We start from the raw sequence: 27,556 nt of genomic DNA on the forward strand, positions 1-27,556 counted from the left end.
GCATGTAATCAGGTGTAGCGACCATAATGTGGGAGGTACTCACATTGTGCACCATTAGGTCTCTAACTGTCCAGTCCGGAAGTACACTTTCCCTGGCCAGGGTTACCTTCGCGTCACCGTACGTCTTCGTCTCAGTGGCAACTTTGGGCCAATAATGATCACATTTTACCTGCAGTAGAAATATAGATTATTTCCGTTGGGGTTGATTAAAATTCGGGATAGAAGTCACTTTCTCCGTATTATCGTTACTACCAATTCTGATTTCATTTGGAATTATGGCATGCAGCACAAACAATCGCAAAGTCAATCCGGGAGCGGGTGATGGAGAGTGAGAGAAAAAGAGTGGAGTATAGAATGGGACAGAGAGAGAGAGAGTGAGAAAGAGAGACGCGAAGAGAGAGAGAGAGAGAGAGAGAAGCGAAACAGGGCGAGTAGGCGAGAGGGAGCTGAGCGAGAGAGGGCAACAGAGAGGGAGACAGAGAGAGGGAAAGAGAGGAAAAGAAAGAGAGCGAGCGAAAGAAAGAGTGGAGCAAAAGAAGGGGAGTGTGCGCGAGACAGAGCGGGACAGAGACTGGTAGAGGAGAGAGAGAGTGCAGGAGAGAGAAAAAGAGAGGGAGTGAGCGGTGCGAAAAAACAGAACGAGAGAGCGAGAGTAAGAGAAAAATAGGGAAGGAGCGAGTCAGACAGAGAGAGAAAGGGTGAGAAAGAGAAGGGAAAATAGAGAGAAGAGACAGAGAGAGGGAGAGAGTGTATGGGACAGGGAGATTGAGAGAAAGAGAGAGTGAAAGAGGGAGAGCGACAGTGGGAGCGGGATAGAGGAAGGGAGAGAGAGCAGTGAGAATGAGGAGGAGTGCAAGAGTGAGAGCGGGAGAAAAAGAAGTAAATAGGAAAGGGAGAGAAAGTGGGATAGAGAGAGAAAGAGTGAGAACGAAAGGGGTGGAGAGCTCCAATACATCATATGGGTCTATAGCATGATCATGGACCCTACAACCATTTACTATAAATGTAACCACAATCTGATCCACCCACATTGACAGGCACACTTTTCAAGTATGCACACATTCTCTTTATGTATTCATTTCACCAAGCAGTAGTTTAGAAGAATAGGGGGTGGTGATAAATTGAAGACATCTGAGTTGAACTTGGGGAGGAGAAGATATTGACGGGAAAGCTCTACAATAGCACCCACCATGATCTACATCTCTGAACCTTGGGTTAGACACAGATGTGGTAATAGAGAGAGTGTGCTCTTCACTATCACCCACCAGGATTTACATCTTTAATCCTTGGGTTAGACACAGATGTGGTAATAGATTGAATGTGCTCTACATTAGCACCCACCAGGATTTACTTGTTTGAACCTTGGGTTAGACCCTTGGCCCTGTGAGGCTCAGAGGTGCACCAGGCGACAAGTCCGCTTGCTATGTCATATCCCAGGTAGGTCCATATTCACCATGGCCCTTAAGTGGAGACCGTCATCCCTGGATAAAAGTGGCAGTAACGGTGTTGGCACCTGGCCACAAGCTTTTACTTTTTTACAAGCAGAATGAAGCTGCTCAAAGACTAACAACTGCACTAGGAGTACAATGACCACAGAGAACATTAGCGTCCAATAGTTTACATAAGCTTCAGAAATTGTGAAATGAACACCTAGAGCATGCACTTTCTGGGACCTGTCACATTTAGCATGCCAACTAAATATGCGTTGCTGGCCTTTAACAGCACCATCGATCATATAGCTGCATATGTTATAAGCCCATCAAGTGATGTCGTGAATACCAGATGCTGGCGAGTTGGTGGATGCTGTGGACTCGGAGTACGGACCCGGGATATACAGGATAAACATAAGTTAGACAGATCTGAGGAGAAGGAGTTGTGCTGGTACTGACTGAACGGGTACTCAATCTTGGACACCATGGGGCATCAAGGAGGGCATGGGATCACAATTCTGCATCACACTCCCACCACCAGTCATAATGCTGTCGATCCTACACTGCCAGGATTGTGGTTCATTCCAAAGTCGCATGGCGCGATCCGCTGCCTTGCCCACATTACTGAGCTGGTGCTACTGAACTGTGATTCTCCAAGGACTCCACGCCCTGGCGCAGCGATAGCGGCTGCTTCTGTTTTTACACGTGCATTGAGTGATTGTGGGTTCACATCTCTGGTCTTCCATTTTCTCAAGACATCATCTATATAGTCGGGGCAAGGCCATTTTGCCACCAATTGCAATGTAAAGACCCTTGCCTTGAATTCCCTTACGAAAGGAAGACATGCCAATATTCGTGCTCCCACAGCGTGCAGGCAGCTGTGCTCCCTGCTGTAGGTCTTGTGTCTGCCATGGAAAATGACCGCAAATTACTGTAGGTTGTTCCAGTTTTGTAGTCCATAATAGATCCTAACTCTAGCTGCATTGATCTGATGAATGTTGTTAAATAAATGATGCTCCCAATCTTTAAACTCTTTATTTTGGATGGATGGTGTTGGGGTACCTGGACCTCTGCACCTGACCCAAACTTCTGCCAATACTGCAGTTTCCAAATAAAACAAAAGGTTTTTACATGGGGATCTTGTGCTTTCGATCAAGTGGTTTAGAAATAGTGGCCTCTGTGTGAGGATTTTGCCAATTCAGGGCGGCCCTGTTCTTGTAGAGACAAGTCCATGTGTGATGTCGGTTTCTCTAGCATTGATAGAGCCAGTCAAGAATACCATCCAGAGTGTTTTCTTTTCTGAAGGGATCATTTGCAAAGCTTACACTGAATTTGCCAGGATCCTGTCGCACTATTAAGGGATGCGCAAAAGAGGGGCTCCCTCTTTGATCGAGTCGGGTGTATCAGTGGCCACAATTTGCCTCTTTCATTACCGGATCACTTTGTGTCTCATTTAGGAGGAAGATCCGGTGGAACGGAAGTAAGTACTGATACTGGTGACAATACTGGTTTCTGGGCTCCCAGACTCAGACCGTGGTTCAGATGCGAGAAAAAGCGGTCTAGAAACTGATCGAACAACATCTTCGAACACTTTGTTGGTCACTCCTTTGTTGCGCAATCACCTTTAACTCAGGCATTTGCAGCAGAGGCAACAGAGTTGTGCTTCACTTGGAATGTTGGGACCAAATTGCCTTCAGCCCTGTATATTTGTGAAGAAAACCGGTTGCTTGCTCTGTGACGGTGGAAGAGGGGGTAGCGGCAATGGAGATCCAGGTTCTCTCACTGTGGTATTGCCCAGTGCCCTGCTAATATAGAAAACTGTTCTTGAGAGCTAAGGGTCATTTATCTGTGTTTGAGAAAAGGATTGCCCCCCCTCCCCTCAAACAGAGGAGGAACCAAGAGAACCATTCCTCAGAGTGACAGTTTAGGAAGGATTCTTCTCTACTGGTAAGGGCTTTTTGTTTATTCTCTATGCTCAAAAAAAGCTTTGAAATTCCCCATTTATGCCATTAATTTATTGCGTCTTGTACATTTCTTTCTGAAAAATTAGCAGACCATGTTGCTGATATGGTTGCCCATACTGATGTAAGAGAGACCTTCTTGGGCTTCTTGGGGCCTGCCAAGGTGTGTTGAGAAGGCAGGCTCTTTTTAAGACTCCAGCAAGCTTTCGGCGTGCTTGTAGGACAGGTTGCTAAAGTGATTGTCCCCCACTGCTGTGCCGTAATGATCTTATTATGGTTGATTAGGTCGTCCTGAAGGATCTCTGGTTCTGGCACAATGAATTTTCTCTATCGGAAGTCATCTGTTATTTATGTAGTGCTTTTCCCAAAGCGCTGTGCATAGAACATTTACATACAAGTATTATCAATCAACTAAGGTTGGCACTCAGTTATCAACTTCTGAAGGATGATAGGCAGAGTGGGCCTTGCCGGAATTCGGGCCTGCTACCTTCACATTCTACACAGTTCTGAGCATCCAGCTCTCAATCTGCTGAGCTATCTGACAAGCACTTGCCTTGTTTGGTATGAAACTTGACTAACTTGGCAGTTAAGGGCTCTGGAATGGAAGCGGTGTCCCTTGCACCATTAAAGAAATGGCTATTTTAGCACCCTGCCCAGCACCGCATCACTGACAGCTTGCAATCTGTGATGCAGTGGTCCATTGCCTGCACTAAAGGACTGCTCCTGTGACTCCACGGAAGGCGAGTCCTCAATATCAGTGCAATCCTCATACAGAGGATAAGGTGCATGCTAGACAGATGTTTCTACAGCACAGTTCACACATTTGGGTAGGCTCTGCTGCAGGCAAGTTCCAGAGATGCATCAGTTTGATTCAGTTGTGCATAGAATGTGGCATAGGGAGGTGAGTGAAGGTAAATTTGGTTAAAAAGTATCAAACAGGAGCACAAACACCCTTACAGAAAAAAAAGTTTGGAAAAAGGGAGAGGCGGTAGCTGAGACACATTGTTAGGATCTGCGTGCTGGCAAAAATACCCGGAATGAGTGTTGAACTAAAATGGGGCTGGTCTGGAAAGCAGATTGGTGGATCACACTGAAGGACCCTCCACATTTCTAAAGGAGCAACAATATGGTGCGGGTCTGTCTGCGGTGCAGGCGATTTCCAACCAGTTGGGAAGGCTAGAAAGCAGGACTCCAGAGGAACTGGTTTTCCCGCTGGCAATATGATTCCTTTGTTGACCATTGCCAGTCCTGGCGTTATAATAACTAGTGTCCTGCTGTTTACGCCAATTTCCATCAGTGCACCGGGCAGCAATCTTTACACCCACTGTATCCTCTTTCTGTTCTCATGGTGGCATCAGGGCATCATGGGTGACCACCAAGAAGTGCACACCTTCCCAGCTATTCATCTGGGGCACCTTCTGCATGGCCGCTACCCCTTGTAATGCCCACATAACCCCTCCTGGTACTTTTCGTCCTCTCGATATTTGGGGTATTGTGTCTTTCGATAACTCATGAGTCTGTAGCTGGACACAGAATGTGTCTTCAACAACTAGGTTAATTCCAGCAGCACGACTGGGCCTTCGTCTGCGAGTAGCCTTTTTCTGTGACGGCCAGGTTTGGGGTTAGAATGGCGTTCATTGTTACTGCAGTAAAAATGCCGGTAAGTGCGGTGGCAGACAGGGTTGGACTGGCCTAGAGGGAACTCTGGAGATTTCCCAGTAGGCTTCTGCACCCTGGGCCTCGTTTGTGTGGTAACCTATTTTATTTTCAAACGTTCTCATAGGAAAAGGGTTGGGCTTGCAAAAAATGTGTACTATGGGACGATTTAGAACATTATTTCCAGAGCCTCTTTTGGTTCCCAGCTCACCCCTGGTGGCTGTTCCTTGAATGCGTGACTGTAGTGGAGCAAGTCTTCCAGAAAGGCATTGGGTGTCATTACGACCCTGGTGGTAGCCGTGCAGGTAAAAACGGCACGGCTGCCTCTGGAGTCATTTTTTTCTGGCGCCTGGTAATGGGGCATTACCGGGGCATTACAGGTCGACCTGGTGGGCAGAAAGGCACCCGCACGCAGAGCTCAGAGTATGCCGGTCCGGTAACAACAATGCTGGTATCTTACCGGCACCGTTGTTACCGGTCCAGCATACTTATAATGAGGCCCATTGTATTTGTGACGCTGGCTTTGGCTGTGTCCATTCCCACCTCCTCTGAACCATGCCAGAGGATTTGTGTTGTCATCCCATACGTGTGCTGCTTGCGAGAAGACATGTATCGTATTTGTTAGCTGCATGTCTGCTACAGCTATTGTACAGTGACCATGGTTACATCTGTTGTTAGGTATGGCTGTTACATACAAGTAGGTACGTGCATACAACATTTTCCACGCAAGGTGTCAGTGCACGGGTCCGTATTTGCAGCTTTGGGAGTTTCAATCTAAGCTAAATTTGTTTCTGTATGGGACAAACGATATGGAGAAGCTACAAAAATGACCTACTGTAAGGGAGTACGCTGCTGCGAGCGTACTACTGCTTTAAGCGGAGAAAATAGCAGCATCATACCAAGAGACAATACAGCATGGAGCACCGGTGTGGCTGTCAGCCGTACACCATGGACACCGGAGTGTGAGATTTCCGACAGAGAAGCATGTGCACAGTTTGAACCATAATCCAACACTGCAAAACAACGGAATACTGTACCTTGCCAAGTTCAACACATTTGGTTAACATGATGATGACATATATCTCCTGTTCCCAGATCATGCGCCAGAAATCCGCGACAGTATTAGGAAGAGGACCTTGTGCAGCAATGAACTCCCTCTGTGAGTTGTACCCCTAAAAAGATTCACAAACAAGATTGAGAGTGAGACGTCTTTCCAGGTAGCTGCCAGAGGTGCTGTTGGGTTTGTTACAGAGCACAGTGTACAGATTACATTGGCATAGCTGAGTACCCTTCAAAGTGGTCAAACGTCCTGAGCAACATACCCAATAACTTTCAACATACATGCATTCATGAAAAGCCTTACAGAATGACAGCATGCACTGAGGTGACACATCAGTTCCACAAGGGGGCGGGGGGTGAACCAAGAGAGCATGGCTGGGTCCCCATGGCCTGTATAATCATCAAAGGCGTTGTTAAATGTTAGCTCCCTCTATTTTCCCTTAAATGAAGAATGTCCATTTGTTCAAAGATCTGGCTTTTTGAAATTGAATATATCTAAGTACATGTTCAGTTTCCCCTCTGAAATGTAGGATGATCTGAAAGCCTGGTTTTCATCGTGCCAAGGGCCTTGTGTTAATGCACAGACAGCTAAGTATCTGTAGTGCTTGTCACAGTGTTGTGGGCATACTGCTATCGTTTACATGCACAGGGAACCCCGGGATAACGTGGAAGGGGGCCCCAATGATGACTGCTTGCCTTTTGCATCAAAAGGTGGACTGCGCCATTCGGTACAGACCCGGGTACCCTGATATTGACGGCACCGGGTCCAAATACAGACTGTGTCCTCAGTCAGAGCATGAGGGCAAGGTAAACTTAATCATTCTCCCTTTATCAAGATGTAGCACAGGTGGTGACATACTGGTGAACAATGAAACTGACCTGAAGGGTCCCCGGAGAGATCACGATATAATGGTTGTGTGCGTTTTTTTTTATCTGCATGAAAAGGTCTCATGTCAAAAGACTGACCGTAGAGGATGGACTTGCTAAAAAGGTCGACAGGTCGTGTATGTCCTTTGATGTACATCAAACGATTTCCATATCAAAATATATATAGTAGAGTTTTGACCTTCTATAGAGGTCGCCATGTCTACTTTAAAATGAACATTGTGTTCAATTTCAACAGTCAAACACTGAGGATAAAGGTTTAACGTGTTTAAATATAGGGGTTTTAACCCCCATGCTGCCCCTTCTTGCCCCTTCCACACCTTTCCCATACACGCCAAGATAAAGTGAAAGCGCTGAAATACACACTTATTTTTTTGTATTTTTTATTATACTTGATTCAATTGAAATTTAACAATTTTTACAAGTCTTGTCCCAGGAGTCTTTTCTAATACTTTAACTTTGCTTTTGTCCCTGCGTTAGTGAAGTTGGACATCTGCTGAGTAGTCCGAGGTTTTCAAAGAAACCAACTACTACAATTATCCAGGACGTCTTCTCCCGCTCATTATCCGGCTCCACCATTCTTCTTCGTCGTAATGCGAAAGATTACTGAGAAAGTCGCCTAGATGTTGTGTTCGCGTAGGAATCCACCCTGGACAGTTTAGCAGAAGATGTTTGACTGTTTCAATCGCTTCTGGTTGGGTGCAGTAGTGGCACGTGCTTGTGTCGGATTGTTTGCTTCTTGCCTGGATTTCATTTGTGTGCAGAATGTTTAGGGGGATACGCAGAACATTTTCAGGAAGTTTCTGGGCACTTTACCAGATAAGATCTTGTTGCATTGATCTTTGTCGTATTTACAGGGAAATCGAAAATGAGCTCAGAGGAGCTGGCCTCTTCCAGTGTTTGAATCCAGTCCCTCTCCTGTAATTGTTTTTTTACTTTTTCGGGATTAGATATGAGCTCTACCGTTGAGCTGCCAACCCACTCCAACAGCAGTTCATTCTTTGTTGCCCATTCATGAAGCATGGGACAAGATCCAGCACGAGTTTCCTGGTTTATTGCCTTCAGAACGAACAGAGGCGAAGGTAGCAGTGTTTTATGTATAACATGAGACCATTGTGTGCCACAATTTCGCCCAGTGATTGCAGCGTTAATTCACGCCTTATCAGAGAAATCAGGAGAGATTGTGGGAGATTTAGGACCCTCCTCCAGGACCCTCCTCCAGTATGTCAATTCTATCCTTGGCCAAAACGTGGCCGGGATATACGGCATGGCTTCCGCCCCATAGGTTAAGCAAGGGGTCACTTTGGTTTTGTAGAAGATCAATGTGGGAGACAAAGTAAATTGCCAAAATTTCTTTGCAAGCACTCGGGTCTGGGTAATCAAAAGGCCCACTTTCTTCATTACTCTCTTGCATCCGGGCTTCTTTGCTGTTTTTGTTAAGAGTTATTCCCAGATATCTAAAGTCGTTCACAAGTTCCAGTGGTTGTTCTTTAATCGACCAAACAAAGTTCTCACCTTTCCTCCTTTTTTTTCCAAATGCGATGATTTTTGTTTTCTCACGATTTATCTGCCGATTGTTCTCTTTCAGGTATGAGGCTAGGTTGGTGATTTGCCTCTGGAGTTCTATTGGTGTTTGGTCCATGAGGATTATATCATCTGCGTAAAGAAGTCTGGAGATTTTAAACTCACCCAGGGTAGGCGGAAAGGATCGGACTCTGTACTTGTACTCCATGTAGTCTGCGATGTAGGCATTGTACAGTGCGGGAGCCAACGGGCATCCTTGTTTTACTCCCCACCCTGTTTTTATCCATGGAGATAGTAGGCCTTTATAGTTGAGTCTGACGCACATTGAAGTACCCGAGTACAACTCCTTTATTGGATTCAGAATCTCAGACGGGCAGGCACGCCGTTCCAGTTTTTCCCAAAGGAGGGCTCTGTCGACCCGGTCAAAAACCTGGACCAGGTCGACAAATGCCATGTAGATTTTCGGCCAGCCCTCAGAAACTTTGGCTTTTAAAGCACTCAGGGCCAAAATGTTCGCTTTCGTCCCCAGATTTTTTGCAAAGCCTGCTTGAAGTGAGTCTGCCGTATTGGAGGTCAGTATCCATTCCTGGAGATTTTCATGAAGCAGGAGCTGAATAGCTTCCCTATAGAGTCAAGTAATGCTATCGGTCGATAGTGCTTTGGGTTGTCTTTCGCGCCCTACTTAAAGATTGGCACCACTATAGCCTTTTTCCATGAAGGCGGAATAGCAACGGACCGAATGCAGTTTTTGAACACTTCCATTATGAAGACTGACCAAAGTTGGTAATACCATCCGGGCCTGCTGCCGAGATCCATTTAGTTTCTTTATTTTCAGGAGAGTTGTGTTTTGATCCGTGGGGATCTGCCATTTAACGCCACTTCTGATGGCATTCGCAGTCTTTGATTTCTCAGGTGTGTTGTAGAGTTCCTTGAAATGTTTTTCCCATGTTTGGTCACCCACTAAGTTCTGAAGTGCTAGATCCGCTCCTTGGGCCTTGCCCTTGAATAGGAACCAAAAGTCCCTCAACTTCTTCCCACAAATGGTGCAGAGCATGGCTTTGGCGTCTTCCTGATATTTTTGAAATTTGGTGGTTCTCAACCAGGCTCGGTAGCTTTTTAGTGCATTTAAGGCCTCTGCCTTCTTAATATTTGAGTGGGACTTGTTTGCTTCCCGTCGCAGTTTTCTAATGCACTTTCCTCTCTCCACCACTTGTTCGTTGAAGACATGTGGGGTCGAAGTTGGGTGCCCTGGAGTCTTTGCCTTTCTTGGTTTAAAGACTGAGAGGGCTGTGGAGTAGTCAGCGAGATTAGTTTGGCTTGTGACCCCAGTTGTCTTTTGAGAGACATGGGTCTGCGTGAGTGAGATAATGGCTCTTTCAGTGAGTCTCAGTCTGGTCCCGCTGGAGTTAGCTTCACAGTTAACGTTTGTGTGACTTTCTTCAGGTTAGAGGGAGAGCCAAGCGCAGGTCAGCATATTGTGGTCACTGTTTTTGGTCCTGATCACCTCGAAGGACTGCATGGTTTTCAATAAACTTCGTGAAATGTGGATGTAATGAATTGTGGCTGCATGGCCGTGGTTCTCCCACATTGGAATTTTCCAGGTCGTAAGTTCTGATGGCTGATGGAGATTATGCAGGTCTCTAGTCTCCATTAATTTAGTCCATAAGAAGGCTCTCCCTCTGGAATTGTTCAGGCGAGCGAACAAATCGACGTTCATGTCGCCAGTAATGATGATATATTGTATCCCTTCCTTAATCATGGTTGAATCGATTAAGGTTTCCAATTGATCTAGGAAGTTCTCGTTAGTCACGCATTTGGGATTCCAGTAAAGGTTGATCAGTAGGATCTCCTCATGCTGTGTATGGGCATGACGGTCTGGTTGCCCAGACCAAACAATGATGGTGGCCAAAATGAATTCAGTTGCCTTTGTCACTTTTTTCACGTGGAGACCACTGCCCGATTTTACTGCTGTAATTAGACCAGATCTGGGTCTTCCCTTGGGGCCCTTTTGCGCTGGTGAGAGGGCTATTTCATAGCCGTCAAGTGAAGATTTCATGGAGAGCCATTTTTCTTGTAGGCACAGCACATCAAATTTTCTCAGGTTTACGTCCGACTTGATGGTCAGGTGGGAGAAGCCGCTAGTATTCCAGGAGCCCAAGTTCAGCTTATCCGTAGGTGCATCCAGGGAGGGCTCTTGCTTCTTGGGGTCTCTACTTTTTCTACGCGTGATGGCTATGTACTTCTTGAGGTGGCGGATTCATGCTTTGGCCCCTCTCTTCTAGCTTTGTCCATTAAGGCCCTGATCACCACTTATTTGTTTTCTTTCTTTCAGGCTACCTTGTTCTTGTAAAGGGAGTTTCATCCTCATCACCTCATCCCCATCACCTCCCTGTCCCCAATGCTCATTTCATCTCTCTCTCAACCAGACATTCATGCCAACCATAAACTGTCTATATTTCAACCTTGTCTATTTGTGTAGAAGACAACCTTAAAATGTATATATTAGAAGCCTGCCTATCGTTCACATGTCTAGTTTATGACTCCATGCCCCGCAAAATCCCAATTCTCAGATCAGGGACCTTGTCACACAAACACAGTCCAAAGATGCTCACCTCAAATGAGTGGGCCACCAAAAAGAAGCAGGCAGTGCCACAGCCACCAGTTCTGGTTGTTCTATGACAGGCATGTACCCTCCATTCACATATTCTTTACATCACAACTTTTTTCACACTACTTTTTTTGATTATCATTAATAACCTGTTACTTCTAGCATTTACCTTTTCCTTACAAAACTAAATGATAACATATTACTACTGTGTTTTCACCTTTCCGATACAAAGGAGACAGTAGAATCTCTGCTCCTGCGGGTTACATTAGATGACAATCCAGCGCACAGGACAAAACTATGGGCTTTTCCAATGCGTGTTATTAATTACAGGACAATACATCTGAGACATAAGTAGATATTCAAGTGTGGCAAAATGTACTCTTATAAAGAAACACAATATTCGAATTAAAATTAATGTTATTACTTTATTTTTATATGCTTTTAATAACTTTTGAATAATTCGGACTACCATTTATTAAATCAGAATTTTGGAATGCTTCTGATTATTTAGGATTACATTCAGGTAATGTTCAGATTACTTCAGATTACTTTCAGAGTACTTCAGATTGTTTTGGATTACTTGAGATTACTTTGGTTTTCTTCAGATTCTTTTCAAATTCTTCATGCTACTTTAGATCACGTTGGATTCCTTTTAATCTCCTTCAGGTTACGTTAAGAGTACCTTAGATTACTTTCAGGTTACTTCAGTTTACGTCAGAGGATTTTCAGATTACAGTGGATTATATCAGATTATTTTGGACCACATATTTAATTGTTTTTCAGTGCACAATCTGGCCTTGAACCAGTGTTTATGGTAATGCATGACTATACTGCAGGGCGTGTGAAAATATGGTAACATATGTACATCCTGACCTAAACGAGAGAACATACTTTACCGATGAAATAGATTAAGAATGTGTTTTTTCTTCAAGTATGGTTAGGTAAAAAACACATTTAAATTCATAGCTATTTCAACCCCAGTCAAATGAGCTCAGCACTTTAATTCCGGCCTATGTGCTGCATTACTGTGAAATCAAGTCGCAGAAGCTGAAAGGGACACTTAGCCGAGAGGTTTTCAGTTACACCGGCTGCTTGATATCTGCAACTGAACATTTCCTGTCATGCAGCCGCTTTTGCAGCCAGAAACGGCTTTTCTAAATCCCTGTGATATGGAATGGAATTAGGGAACATAGAGGATGAAATGGCTGCAATGGATCCATTGACTTTCAGACAACTGGTTTTTCAGGCAGGGATATTTATTTGAAATCAACTTAATCTAACTGGTGATGCAACTGTATTCTTATACCAATACCAGGAACAGTGGTAAACTGGCAAGTATCATCCATACCGCTGCTTTGTCTCTCAGTCGGGTGTCTAGACCCATATCTATGAGCAAAAACGAAACAGAGAGGTGCCAGGTTTCAGTCATCCAGGTTGCAGCGTTCCCGGATGCCCACAGAAGGAAGGGAGCGAGTGCGAAATGACAATCGTCATGTGTCGCTTCCCATCAAAACTAATGAGGAGCAGAACATGGGCTGCTCACGTGTGGAATTCTAAACCAGCAGAACAGGTCAGAATAGCAAAATCACAAAGAAATAGTTTGAGAAAAATGGGCAACTTTGAAGAAGTCAGAAGCACGTTTCCGAACTATAAAAACAATTGGAAAAAAACAAAAGAGAAAACATGGTGTGAGCTCTCTCCTTGAATATGTGAGCCGCCAAGAGCACATCTCTCCTTCTCCCTAAGCGCGACGGCATGCCCATGCTTTATTTGCTGATAAATGGTGTCAAGAAACTCATGATACGAATAAAGTCTGCAAACTCTGAAGGGAAAGATACCGCTATGTTTGTACCCAGGGTAATTAAATGGATGCTTATAATGTTTGGTTAGGTCTGGCTAGAGTGGGCTTTGCTCGCTGCCAGAGCACATGAAGATATGTAGAAGAAAGGGGTCCTGCTGCCATTCGGTTGCTCAGTCACCCTAAAAGTTTTGGAGATTTCAATTCTTGCATTTCTTTGTCGGCCATATTATTCAAGCTATTTGCACCAGTCTCCTTGAATAGCAGCTCTATGCCCCCACGTACAGCTGCTTTGCAGTGTAGCTGCTGCTTCTACCAAGACGTTTGATGCAGGCAATAAACAATACCTTTATTCAAGCAATTTAAGACCGCTCAGGCGAAGAGATCATAAAGCAAGCACAGCAGAAGACAGGGTAAGTAGCTTGGGAAACCAGGGACAACAAAAGCAGGACTGCAGCATTGCAAGGCTGTTGTCTTTTTTGGCATACTCCCCTAAAAGAGGTACACCCACCATCTTGAAATGGTAGGACCCTTCTGACAATGTTCTTCTTCTCGTGCTCTGTGCCCAGTCCCAGTGACCATGCCAGAAAGGAAAATGAGCAATTCATGAATAGTGATCCTACGTGGAACATAACAACATTATTAAGTTAATATCTTTCTGCTTGTTGGCCCCGGGACACCAATTTCCATTTCGTCCTTTAGTTGTTCTCCTGTGATTGTTTGAGGGCAGGGTTCCTTTCCCAGCAGCAGAGTCCCAGCCTTGCCCCAACTCATGTTCAAAGCCTGCTGTGCTGCTACTATTATTATTATTGTATTTTTTGAGTGCGGACCTAGCTCCGAGAAGCAACTGAGCGCTTTACAGAGGTATACACCAACACATATACATAACAGAACGTTTTACAGAGGTGTAAAACATTACAGATGTATAATGGAGTGCTTTTTAGTGGTAACAACAGAACAGATATACAGCGGGGGTAGGATACAGAGGGGGCATAGAGGAGGGGTACAGCTTACCAGGTGGCAGGGAGGAGATGGACGGGAGACACTTAGCAAGTCAGGTGGCGTGAGGGGCGACATGATGGCCTAGTTTTTGAGGAGGAGAGACTCCTTGAAGATGTGGGCACTGTAGAGCAGCAGTGCAGAGTTTCTTGTGCTGACTCAAAGACATGCACTGCATTGCAGCTGACAGACTACAGATAGTGAGTGCAACATTTAACATTTGAATCTATTTCCACTATGGCCTTTTTCAAATCCTCTCTTACAGTTTTATTGCCGCACTGTACACCTCTAAGTTGTCTCTTTTTAAAAGGGGCGAATAATAGATTTTTCTCAGTTCAGAGCAATGCACACTTTCTCCCGTGGCTGTGTGGATAGCAGAGATCTCGTGTGGCATCCCTGTACACTCCAAGCCGACTCCCATACAATGCGTGCACTGTATGATCGCTGTTGAATGGACTAGAGATGTGACCAGAGGTCAAAGTAAAACTTGTAAAAAGTCCCCAGCAGTTTTTTAAAAAGTTTTTCTCCTGCACAGGTGGGAAGTACAATCACTTCTCTCCAATACTCGGGGGAACACCATGTTAAATGGGGGCACTGGAATGGAACGAAAAGGTGGGCTTCTCTGATGCCCAACCTCTCAACTGCTTACCCATGTAATGCAAAGAAGGGTCAGAATGGAACTTTTTGTGCATTACAAAAAGTGTACTGCATCAGTATGCACCACTACTGTTAACTATCCATGATCACCCTCAATATGACGGGGACATGGAAAGAAAACTACAAAAAACAAGTGGATTTTATTTAATACCACCAGCAGTATTCAAGAAAAACCAATAGAGTTACCACTGGCCAAATACTATTGCTGTGACTGGGTCTGACTACCTAGAGTAGCACCAGTATAGAGCTGTTTCTTCCAGTTGAGTTTCTGCAGGGATACGCCTGAAGCGGTCACGAGGCCTTAAATAATGATAGTGTTTCATACACTAGATGCCTTCTCTATTGGGTACCATGGGCCCCTGTCCATGATCTTGGGTTGACAAAATCATCAGGGCAGATCAGAAAGGGAAATGAATCAGGAGTTCTAAACTTTGGAAATACTTTTCTATTTCTTTAAACGGACAGAGACACATATTGTTCAGCTGCACTCATGTTCGACATGTCTGCGGCTGTACGTGTGACCCCGATTATACACACACGGGTCAGGAATCACTAAGGGTGCAGGGCTATTTTCTTTGTAGGAACCCCAAGGTAAGAAGGAGGAACGTAGTTGCACAATGGTATCCGATCTCTGTATGACGGATCCTGCTTACTTGGTAGGGAAGAATGTCTTGGCGCATGAACTCATTTCCTATGGGGCTGCAAATAAGGAGTTCAAGGCAAGCAATTCTACCAAGTCTGCAATTACCTTGAGATGTATGTTCCTTTAGAAGAGAGGCGGGGTTAGGACATCTTTTGAGTCAATGCTGCATCTTCCAAGGAATCTAGTGACCTGTGGCCGCATTCAAGCTACCATGGGACGGATTTTACAAAGTTGCCTTATGGGTGTCAATGGATTTTCACTCGGGAAAATGTGCAGCGTGTGGGAATAAGAAATGTGCACCGCTCACACAAATGTACATAGTTGCAACTACTAGCACTGTATGTGTGCAGATTGCGGCGCTTGTGTGAATTCTGCAACCACGCAAATAAGGGTGGGTTTGGAGGGATAGTAGCAATACTAATAACATCTTATTTAGACCTTACTGATGTATTTCTACTACTTTGTATTATTATTATTAGCCAATTTAATGATAATTAATTCACCAACTTTGGAAAGGATGAAGGGCGCAGTTTGTCCTATCAAGATTCAAACCTGTGATCCACAGGCTGATTAGAGATGTCTGGAGTGAGTGCTTAAATCACTGAGCTATCTTACTGACATTTGAAAGACTGATTAACTAAATTCAGATTTGCAAAGTGGGTGTGAGCAAAGGAGTGGTTGGGGACAGGAAATGGAAATGAGGTGCACACCTACATTTGGAGCCAAACCTCGGGAGAGAATGTTGATTCGCTAAACAAAAGCAGACACTCGCTTCTTCCTTTTTGGCCTGGCCACCAACTGCTCTTGTTCCCACCTGGCATAAGGAATATGTGGGTTTGGTCTACATTTTCTGTCAGTATTCCCCAGCACTGTGTCATTTCTCCCTCATCTTTTTCCACAGCATTGCACGCGAGTTGATCTTGGGAGATTTGCTGTTTCATCATCTCCACTGCTTCTCTGGCATGATGTGGGATTTGCACTCATTTTCCCCTGTGCCTGTGGGATTCTTCGTGAATCATCATGCGTGTAATTTGCAAAGGAGGAGCGTGCAGAATTTGCAGCTCTCACAGCTTGCTCCACGATGTCTTTGCAAAGCGTGGCCTTTGAGTGCATTGTAGGTTTGAACAAATTCTCCCAGCGGGGATGGACGGATAATGATCCAAAGGTGTAAAGGTCTGAAGAGCGGTCACTTATTAAAGGCCCTAATATCCTCTTAGTGCTCTCTCGGTACAAAGCAGAGGACTATTAGTTATCATAGACTTCTGGGTATATTTGGGCAAAAATAAGGTTTTGGAGTTCCCAGCATTGTTTTCCAAATACTGAAAAGAGAACACTAAAGAGAGTTATTTTGCATAGGGTGGTACTCTACCCATCCCCAATAGAATATAAGAAATGTACGCTTAAATAAAAAAAAAAACATGAAAGCAGACAGGTGAACATGATAAAAACAGCCGGATACAACTAGGGTTGCATTATGCAATCAAGAAGATGACCGAGGTCGGTGTGACGGGATGGACAAGACGACCCAACCAGCCTAGTAAATGCAAAGCAGAAAAGTGGGAGTGTGAAGCGATCACAGATCACCCAAAACCAGAACATAAACCACCATTTTGAATGAATTGTTAAAAACGTTGAAATGTACCCGCTGTGGGAAACGATTGGTAGTTACTTACCGGTATATAGTTCGCGTTCATATAATCATTCGCTGATCCTGGTGGGCCACAGGAAAGCTTAACACGGGACACATCATCTGAAACATACAAAATAAAAGAACCATATGCATTAGAACTGAATACAAATATTTTTCCTGACACAAACTTTCCTGACCCGCCAACCTGCAAGACTCTTCAGAGCCTGATAGCCAGAGTCTACTCCTCAGAATTAATGCACACGGGAACAAGAATTGGACCATTCAAAGGTGCATACATTATAACATTGAAAAACATTACCCCTGAAATAGAAAACATAACACAGGCATTGGGAAAGCCAACATTTTGCCTTGTTTTAATAGACATTTGCCAGGATTTGCCATAATGGTACTACATGGCATTCATTGGCAATAGCTGGAAAAGTGTGTAATTACCTGGTCATATGATAGCAGTGCCTGGTAAATACCTATACACGCTGAAGGGTGTGTCAAATCTTGCATTTAGCATGACTTCAGTGTAAGGAACAGATACAACAAATGGCTGAAAGAAAACTTAGTTAAGGCATTTTTATTACACCAAAAATGCTTTTACAGATGCAATGAATCTGTTAACTCCAAGCAGAATGCTTAGAATGTCACCGGCAGGCCAACGTTTGAGGTTACTACTTGATGAAGATAGATCAAAGAGATGTCAGTAGGGTGTTTTTTGGGCAGGGATGGGCAGGTAGTGGGTGGGAATTCCCACATGGATTAGCACATCCCTGAGCAGTCAATGGGTGGGTAAATAACCTAACAACAACCACAAGCTTTGTGTTCCTCCTCACATGGCATCTCCCTCCTGGATGTACTCCAATGCAATAGGTTCGGCTTATGCGTGGCGCATACGTGAAAACTAAAAAGTCTATGTCGGATTTCCATCAACTACAAGGTTTAAAATAAAAATCGTAGATAGCAGTAGCGACAGCCATGGGGTTGTACCTAGATATGCGGGTGGCTGGGCATAGCCACCCGCTAATTCTATCACATTTAGATAGAATTGTGAAGATTAGCCATGTGTCACATTTAGATTAGCCACCTAGAAGAACTTTGAGAGTACGGAATGTAATAACCAACCCGCACCTGCTCCCCTCCGACACACCTCCCTTGTACTATGCACACCGATGGGCTAGCCAAACTACACACAAGCACACACCCAACATCACTAACACTCACATACAACAACAAACCCAAGCACTGGACCTTACCCCTATGGACATAACAAGCCAGTGTGCACAACCATAACTTTAACTACCTGCCAATTGACACATAAAACACAAAACACACACCTAACATAACAGACATTCACATCCATCAAACAACCCAGGCACTGGCACTCACTTTTACGGACACAACAAGCCAGTCCACACAATCAACCCATCTGCATCCAAAGACACACAGATGTAATTTTCTCCTGGTTATGGACCTATCCTATCCCTCTACTCTCACAAATCCACCCCCTTCTCTTTCTTGCAGAGTCATGTGAGTGCCAGGAGAATGCCCCTGGGTGGTAGCGCTGCACTGCATATGTCAACAGAACATAACATAATATAGCAAATGGAAGAAAACAAATGCAGGCCAGCACTGGTGTCACACATAGAGCATGTATGCCTTATAATGTTCAGCCCGCCCATGACGCTCGAAGATATATGTTGGAACCCTCCATTGCACTTGTAACTTATAACTGATCTGGTCAGCCAGTGTAACACACAGTGGATATATGCAGGTATCCTTGACAACACACTTAGTTGACTCCCTTTGCTAGCATTTGTAGAACTTGGAAGACTATAAAGGTAATCTGTCGATTGCGCTTGGAGAACCCCATTATCCTAGTTTTTATGGCAGCCTGTTCAGTCCCGCCTAGAGGATACTCTAGGACATCCAGTCTACTGCATTTGGTAGACTTGAGGGTAATCTGTCTACGGTGCCTAGAAAGGTCTACAAAGGGAGCTGGCTTTCTCATCCCCACGGAAGACCGGATGACACAGCAAAATCAAAGATAAGCTCCATCTGCGCTTACGGTACGCTTAAACGCGCCACTTCAGTGGACATCTTCCGCAAGCATGGCTATCCATTCAAGCACTTTAGAACGCAGCTACAACTATGACTAATTCGGTCTAGCTGATTACGTAACCGTCTCTCACCAGACTTGCCTCAACACCTCTGCAACAATACAGCGACAACCTATAACACATTTTGGTCTAGCTGGGTACATATCAGGTTTCCTGCACTAGTGCTGTGTCGTGACCTCCTTCAGCACCCATCTAAATGCCTAGCCTCTTGGGTTGCTTATTAGAGCCTAACCAGCCCTCCTAAATCTTAATCTAGGCAAAATGCACACGCAAATCTTAAGCCTCCTCTGACAACGTTCCTATACCTGGACTTCGGTCCCTGAGGGTGTTCCGACCATGAAGCACTTTGAGGCCATACAAATTAGAAAAGGCAGTATAAAAATGATGAATACAATACAGAATGGCCATGACTAGTGGTTTCAGTAGGCCAGATTAGTGAGAGACATAGCCCCAGATGGGAAACAGGTGATGATGTGGCTTGCACCTCTGTGTCCCGCGGCATTACTGCAGCACAACATTGTCGCCATTATGGTGCTTTCAGTTTATCACCCCTCTCTTCATGAGGGGAGTAGATGATGAGGTAAGGCTTGTGAAGGTAATCACCAGTAAAATGGAGAGTGGTGTACGAAGCCAGGCACTAGTGTTTGCCACCTGAGATAAGTGCTCCATCTTTGTTGTGTAAGCATGTTTCCCAACATCAGAGGCCGACAGGGTTTGCCTCTCCAGATGTTTTCTGTTACAACTCCCATCAACTCTAGTCAACATACTCAATGGGGAGGGTTCATGGGAGTTGTAGTCCAGAACATCCGTTGAGCCGCATGTTTTAAAACCCTGCCCCACATCAAGCTATTGCTATTAAAAATAAGTATTTTGTTGTGCAATGATCGCACAAGACCTCCTCTAGAAAATCGATTCCTACTTAAAAATGCAGAAAACCTTCTTGTGACTCAATGCCGTCTCATGCAACGCGGACGGCGATGCAGCAGTATTTAAATGGAATGTGAGCTAAGAATACACCGAGTTTATCTGACTTTCAAGCGCATTCATTTAAATATGAATGCAGTGATGGGTGCAAGGAATAATCTACTGTACAAGGATAGACTCTGCCGCTTTGTGAATTGGTGATCCAAAATAGAGTACATTTTCTGTCTTTGTGTCCGATAATGCCACGATGGTTCAGAGATGTTATCAAAACCCTACATTTGTATGTTATAAAACGTGTACTATTCAAAGAGCCTTGCACTTATTTACGCCTGTGGATAATTCTTAATGCTTTAGACTCAAAACCTTTTTGTAAGTTTTGATGACTTAATGTTGGATAGCTCCCATCAGAAAAAAATGCCATGTTAATGATGTTCTTTATCACTAAAATGTTGTATGGATCTGACTGTAACATGTAACCATAAATAAATAAATAAATAATAATGGCAATCTGTCTGGAGCCACGGGAAGTCTTCATGCAGCAATTATCCGTCTGGAGCCTGAGTGGACCGTGGACAGACTCCATGCACAGATTTCCATAGTGGTAATCTGGCTGGAGTCCGAGTGAACTACCGGCAGACTCCATGCAGCTACTTTTACATCAAGGCATTGTTATATATAAATAATGGTAATCTGGCTGGAGCCAGACTGGACCATGGGCAGACACCATGCAGAAATTTACATGGCAAAACATTGTTTCATAATAATGGTTATCTGGCTGGAGTGTGAATGCACCACGGGCAGGCTCCATACTTACACGTCAATGCATTGTTGTATGTTAATAATGGTAATCTGGCTGTAGCCAGAGTGGACCACAAGAAGTGTCCATTCAGCTATTTACATGGCAAGACATTGTTGTATATTAATTATGGTAAGAGGGCTGTGGCCAGACTGGACCAGGGGAAGACTCCATACTTACATGTCAATTCATTGTTATATATTAATAACAGTAATCTGGCTGTAGCCAGAGTGGACCATAGGAAGACTCCATGTAGCGACTTACAAGGCATGACATTGGCGTATAATAATAATGGTAATCTAGCTGCAGCCACAGTGGAACACGGGGGCGGAATCGATGCAGTGCTTACATGGCAAGAAACTGTTGTATATTAGTATGAGTAATCTGGCTGGAGCCAGAGTAGAACCATAGGCAGACTCCATGCAGTGACTTACATGGCAAGACATTGTTGTATAATAATAATGGTAGTTTGGCTGGAGCCAGAGTGGACCATGGACAGACTCCATGCAGTGACTTACATGTCAATAAATTGTTTTATATTAATAATGGTAATCTGGCTGGAGCCAGAGTGGACCACAGGAAGACTGCATGCAGTGCATTTCATGGCAAGACAGTGTTGTGACTTACATGGAAAGACATTATTGTATAATAATAATGGTAGTTTGGCTGGAGCCAGAGTGGACCATGGACAGACTCCATGCAGCGACTTACATGTCAATACATTGTTTTATATTAATAATGGTAATCTGGCTGGAGCCAGAGTGGACCACAGGAAGACTGCATGCAGTGACTTCCATGGCAAGACATTGTTGTGACTTACACGGCAAGACATTGTTGTATCTGTTTTTCACTCTGTTCTCTGGCAGTTCCGCTGCATGCTTGGGTTGATTGATGCCGACAGGTTGCAGATTCTGTGAAAAAGGAATGTGGGTTTATGTTACTTTCTATATGCTGGTAAATGCAATATATAATTGTTCACTCCAAAAATGTGATGTATAGACCTCACCCTTCAAAGAATGTGGCCCCTAATTTTACACTAGTGAGGAGGGGCATCATCATGTTGGTTGGCTCGTCCCAGTTACAGTAATGCCCCTCCAATGCTCTCTGCCCAAAGCCTCATGAAGGGGTTCAACAAAGGCTATTCAAGATACTTGTAAACCCTCAGAATGGTTGCATTTCTATGAATCAAGCAATGCATTCATTTGATTTCATTAAAATCAGTATCATGCAAAAAGGTATGCAATGCCCACAAGAAAATCAGTCTTTTGGCTTGAATTTTGTGTTTAGCAGTGGGGCTCCTCCACACATTCAACTAGCCCACTATATGTAGTCTACAGAGGCATAGCGCTGAACCTTTTGTATCCCATGGCTGGTGAACACACACCATTTTGAACGGCCATTGAAGTGTATGGGGTTGTATGGGGCTTGGTGGGTGAGTAAAGGGATTACATGGCAGGTGACACCCACCAAAAGCTTGTGAATCGAGAGGCTTCAGATCATTTCTCTTAGAGTGGTAATTCCCTAAGGTTGTGTAGGTCCTCCTTGTGGCCTTGGCACATTGCCACATCGCTTTCCTTGCCCTGTCCCTTATTTCACAAATCCTTGGACCTTCCACTTGGGACAGGACGCATGTATGAGGCAGTTGCCCATCTGTGTTCAGACGAGGCAGACATACTTCAGCCAACATATCTACACATTCAGACGCCGTGGTTACCACGGAGCCAACATACCCACGCAATGCCGGGTGCCACACCGTCCCAGGATAATCGCTGTATGACTTGAAGACAAGCATCTGGATATGTAAGAATGCACACGGGTGTAGATTATGCTGACCCAATTCTAGGGTAGCCGTCTGAGTACGGACATTCCAAAGAAGGCACAAGGCTTCAAATCAAAACCTTTCCTCCAATCATTTTAACGGTACATGGCCCTATATATCTGCTCTGGTAGAACTGGCAATGCATACTTGTCATTATAGAGTTTTAACAAAGAGGACATTGACCGCCACACGTGCAATCAAAGCTCTTGCTAAGAAAGAAGTGTTTTGTGCACTTTAACTTGATATGAACATCTTTCCAAACGTGGTGCTGAAAATTAGCCAAAATATGTACGGTCAGATATGATATATATGTGGTTCACGTCCAAAACACTAATGTTATTTTATTGGTTTAATCTCAAAGACAAATATCAAGCCTATGTCATCATCAAATGTGCATTGACTTTGCATAAGTCCAGTCATTGCAATAGTACAAACATTGCTGAAGAGGTAGATTGAACAGTATACTTGCAGGCAATAACCCCAAAAATCATCAGGCCAAGTCATTAATACATGCGTCATGATAGCTTTAAAGTCTGCCGTAGGAAACTATATGGGGCGTTAACAGATGCAGACTGGCAAGGGGGGGAAGACACAATTGACCCCCAGGCTGGCTGGGCTATTGCCCCACGGGTTAGAGCTCCAAAATGTAAACGAATACATTGAAGAAGACAAAATCCTTCAGAATCTAGCCTGCCACAAAGGAACCAAGTGCTGCAAAACCTGCTTAGATTCTGTGTACATGGGGAGAGGCATCCATCTTGATTTCAGCAATGATGTAGATGTGCCTCGGTGCCCTTCACACGTGGGCCTTCACAGTGAGTGAAAGGGAGAGGAGTCTAGGCTTCAGGGGCATGCTCAAAGCACCCAGTGGCAATTTATGCATTTAAATAACTGGTTTTGTGACCCTGGATGGAAATCTTGTGCCCCACACACCATTGGCCTGTTACAATCCACAGCAGCTTATCATGACACCTGTTTGACAAGAAAGTAAAGGTCCATATCTCATTAGTTTGTTGTTGGTTTAATTCTGTATGAATGCTTCCTCTGACCACCCGTGTGTTCATACAAATAGAGTTCAATAGCACCTTGAATAGCATCCATGAATGTTACTTAAATAGTGGTTTTTAAAATGGCTGTTGGAATGTTCGTGGTGCTTACTTTCAGACGCAGTTGAAAAACACACATAGAAAGATGTATTATGCAGGTATTAGGTATTAGAAAACTACTATTATTATTATTATTATTACAGGGATAATTCAAAGTTGGCTAGATTTTTTAATACCATGGAAAAAAGTTACCAGCTCCATCGGTGGTATTTCTGAAAATCTGCCCTACTCAAAATTTACCACCAGCAGAGGTGGTATTTCTGGAATACCTCCAGTTCTATTTCAGAAATACCACATTCGATGGCGGTATTGTAAAAAAGGTTTTTTAACAATTTGTTTCAGCCATTTTTAGCATCAATGTGAAGGGAGAAATAGATTGTGCACAGTAGTGTCTCATATCACTACTGCTGAGTTTATTTATGCACAAACGGGTACATTTCTGGCACTGTTATGCATTATATGGGTAAAGTTGTGAGCAGAGGCAATCAGCGATGCCACCTTTTTACCCCCTCAACATTACCCTTGGGAAAAACATTGTTCACTCTATTGAAGGGAAGCACATGTGCTTCTGTTCTCTACAGTAAAAAGAAAGGTTTAAATATTTGGGCCGGTTTGGATTGTTCACCTGGTGGAGGTATAAATAGGTGGATTTTCTGCAAGAAAGTCTGCCTGAAACACCACAGCCGGTATTCCCATGGAATACCACCAATGGCGTTTGATCAAACTCTGAATTGGGTGTATGGTAAAATCAAAAGTATTTGCCAAATACTGACAATTTTACTGTTATCACCCAACTCTGAATGATCCTTTAAGTCTGTGATCAGTTTCCATTATTTTGTCCAGAACACTCTTCTCTTGTATGGCCAGCAAAAGACACACATGCAAATCAACACCAGATTCAGATATATAGATACCAAGGCACATGGACACAAATGCATCCTTCCAGCTACACTTTACACTTTCACAAACACACTGAAACACATTACCCCAGCCTCAGCACTGAAACACACATCCACATACTCCACCTTATTGAAAACACACATGAATATAATATGCAGCTCCCGCTTCCTCTTGCAGTTCTCTCTGCTTCTTTGAGTGGAAATATGCAGTTGAATTTCCCAAAAAGTGTAACATGGCAGCACAAAAAAAGCCATGTCCCTGCAGCGTATTTTGTTCTGCATTGTCCAAGTGCAGACCCCGTAGCCACAATTGCCAGCAAGATCCTGAGCACAGCTTCTTATTGTGTCTGGCAGAGGCTGACTGGCAAATCAAGGTGATCTCTTGCCTAACTGTAATCGAGGGCAATGGAAGGCAGTGCCGGGCAAGGAATTTGCTTGGTGTGATGGGCATTTAAAGGGCGTGAGTGCAAAGGAATGGTGACAGAGCAATGTGGGCAAGGGAAGGCGGTGCGTCCACGGTAGGGGAAAGGGGTTGAGTTAATAGTTAAAAGATGGAGCAAAAGGGGATCTGAGGTCTGAAAATGAATTGTAAGAAATGGGGGCATTGAGAATGTGATGCAAGGGAAGGACACCGGACGATGACGCATAAGGAAAATAGAGTAAATGAGACCGGGGGTACACATCTGGAATGTTAGGTCAGTAGGTTGACTGTTGCTGAGTCCTCTGTCTGATCTGCATGCCACTGCACCCAATTGTGGGTCTGGAATGACCCCTCCTACCCCTTTTCTTTTTTCTGACTAAGTGATGCTTTAGGAAAATGTTTCAATTACTTCTTCTGTTCAATTTTTTCAGGTTGCTTTATCATGTTACTTGGTGCTTTGAAAGTACACACAATTGTACAGACTAAGATTATAATCGTAATAAGTTTTCTTTATAATTAAATCTTTGTCTGTGTCTCAGATGTATTTGTCTAAGCATACAGACGATTCATAGGCGTCCCTCTTGTAGATACATTGGTGCTTTCTTTACAGAAAACATGATTTTGTTTCTTATATTGAAGATGGGATAGGAGAAGATGAAGTCTTACCTGCTTTCTGAATTGGAAACTGTGGAACCATGAATATGGGGTTCAAATTCCCACCTTCCACACTTCATACATTATGAGACCTGTGCAAATCACTTTTCATCACTGTGCCTTATTTTGCTTAACTATCTGTAGAGAACGCCTCACTCATATGGGGTTATACTTTATATAGTTTTATTCTATAAATAATTATAAATGTAATAATTTATGTTAGGCTATCTTTCACAGAGGAGAAATATCCTAAACATATCAGTCTTTGTCCTGCTCTCGGGCAGTCCAGCACCGAAATGCTAGGCAATTTTCCTCTGAACAAGAGTACCAACAGCAACCCCAGACACTTTTTTTGGTCTGGTTGAACCTCATCAGTAGGGTGTAACTGTGCCTCTCTAAGAATAGTGAGCAAGGGGTCCACGTCTGGATTCCCCTAGTAACTGAGGGTGAGACCCAAAGTTACTTGAAATATGCAAATAACTAGGGGGGTCCTGGGAGACTCTCTGCCAGACATGAGTCCTGGTTACAAGAGCCTTACCCAGTGTCAGAAAGATCTGTTATGTCATCTTCCTCCTGAGAAGAGTCTGTTTCCCTTTCCTCCCCTTCCACCTCACCTCTGAGTTTCCGGCGTTGTGTCAGCTTCGGGTTGTCCTTGGTTCGAGTCTTCTCCTTTTTTTTGTGAAGATGGGGCGACCGTGGAAGGACGCCACAGTGACACCCAATGGGTGAGCTGTGGCTATCCTCCGCGGCCGCCGGACAGTGGGGAAAAAGCCTGTGGCACAAAAAACCCCAGAATAGTTCTTCTCTGCTGAAGCGTGGTCTACTTCTGCAAGATTTGGTAAACTCCAGGGGGAGCAGCAATGGAGGAGTGGCTGGTAACAACAGAGTCCAGGAAGAGAACAATAAGTGCTCAATGTTGAAGAGTAGTACCAGGGTCACCAGGATCGAGCACCAGACAAACTAATTTTCGACAAAGGATGAGGCAAGTCAATCCGATGGACCAGCCGAGGTCGGTACACAGGAAGTCAAGGACACCAATGCGAGACAGAGTAGAAAGAGGAAATGCACAAGAAAAGAAGGGAAACAACACTAGGCGGGAGGGAAGGAAAGAAGTAAGCCGGGAACGGTACAGCAGATGGAGGAAGAGCGAAGGAAAGCTGCAGCGAGGGCAGGCTGCGGAAAACGGAAAGTAAAAGAATTTGAGAACCGGGAATGGATAATTTGCCAAAGGCTAGAGGAAAGAAACTCAAAGAGTACGGGCAGCGCAGGCAAACAGAGATACTGTACGTTGCAACGCATCCGACACCGGAAGTGGGAGGGATTAAGTGCCGGCGTCGGAACGCGTTGCACAGAAGGGCTAGACCCGTACTCTGCGCTTTGCCGTACGTGTTGGAACCAGCAATGAAGGGCGCAGCTTCCATCTAGTCCAAAGCCGCCAGGGTCCCCGAGGTGTGACACCCAGAAAGATAGTGAGCTAAAGACTCTGGGTAAGGCTCTTGTAACCAGGACTCATGTCTGGCAGAGAGTCTCCCTGGACCCCCCTTGTTGTTTTCATATTTCAAGTAACTTTGGGTCTCACCCTAAGTTACTAGGGGAATTCAGACGTGGACCCCTTGCTCACTATTCTTAGAGAGGCACAGCTACACCCTACTGATGAGGTTCAACCAGACCGAAACACGTATCTGGGGTTGCTGCTGGTACTCTTGTTCAGGGGAGAATTGGCTAGCATTTCGGTGCTGGACTGCCCCAAGGCAGGACAAAGGCCCTCATTACGACCCTGGCGGAATTCCAAAAACGAAGGCGGAAATGAAATACCGCCATCGAATACCGCTCGTTGCGATCATGACCCGTCACCGTAAAGTACGATGCCATTAGCGACACCGTAGTGAACGCCAACGCTAACTGCACCAAGCACGCGCGCCTTGCAAAACCGTAATTTCCGCCATGGCGCAACGGTACGC

The 27,556-nt window shown here is 44.4% G+C and overlaps 1 protein-coding gene across 1 annotated transcript in view; it reads right to left on the reverse strand.

Annotated features, from left to right (window-relative positions):
- The window catches only part of LOC138505094 (uncharacterized), a 717,078-nt gene that overhangs the window by 35,703 nt on the left and 653,819 nt on the right, over nt 1-27,556 (reverse strand). The window contains exons 58-61 of the mRNA XM_069625408.1: nt 21,517-21,607; nt 16,894-16,970; nt 6,085-6,219; nt 44-169 (exon numbers count right to left, since the gene is read on the reverse strand). Of these exons, the coding sequence (XP_069481509.1) occupies nt 44-169; nt 6,085-6,219; nt 16,894-16,970; nt 21,517-21,607 (429 nt within the window). The remainder of the gene's footprint in view (nt 1-43; nt 170-6,084; nt 6,220-16,893; nt 16,971-21,516; nt 21,608-27,556) is intronic.

This window comes from Ambystoma mexicanum, chromosome 11, assembly GCF_040938575.1.
Source record: "Ambystoma mexicanum isolate Mex_15411 chromosome 11, UKY_AmexF1_1, whole genome shotgun sequence".
In the NCBI taxonomy this organism is placed as follows: Eukaryota; Metazoa; Chordata; class Amphibia; order Caudata; family Ambystomatidae; genus Ambystoma; species Ambystoma mexicanum.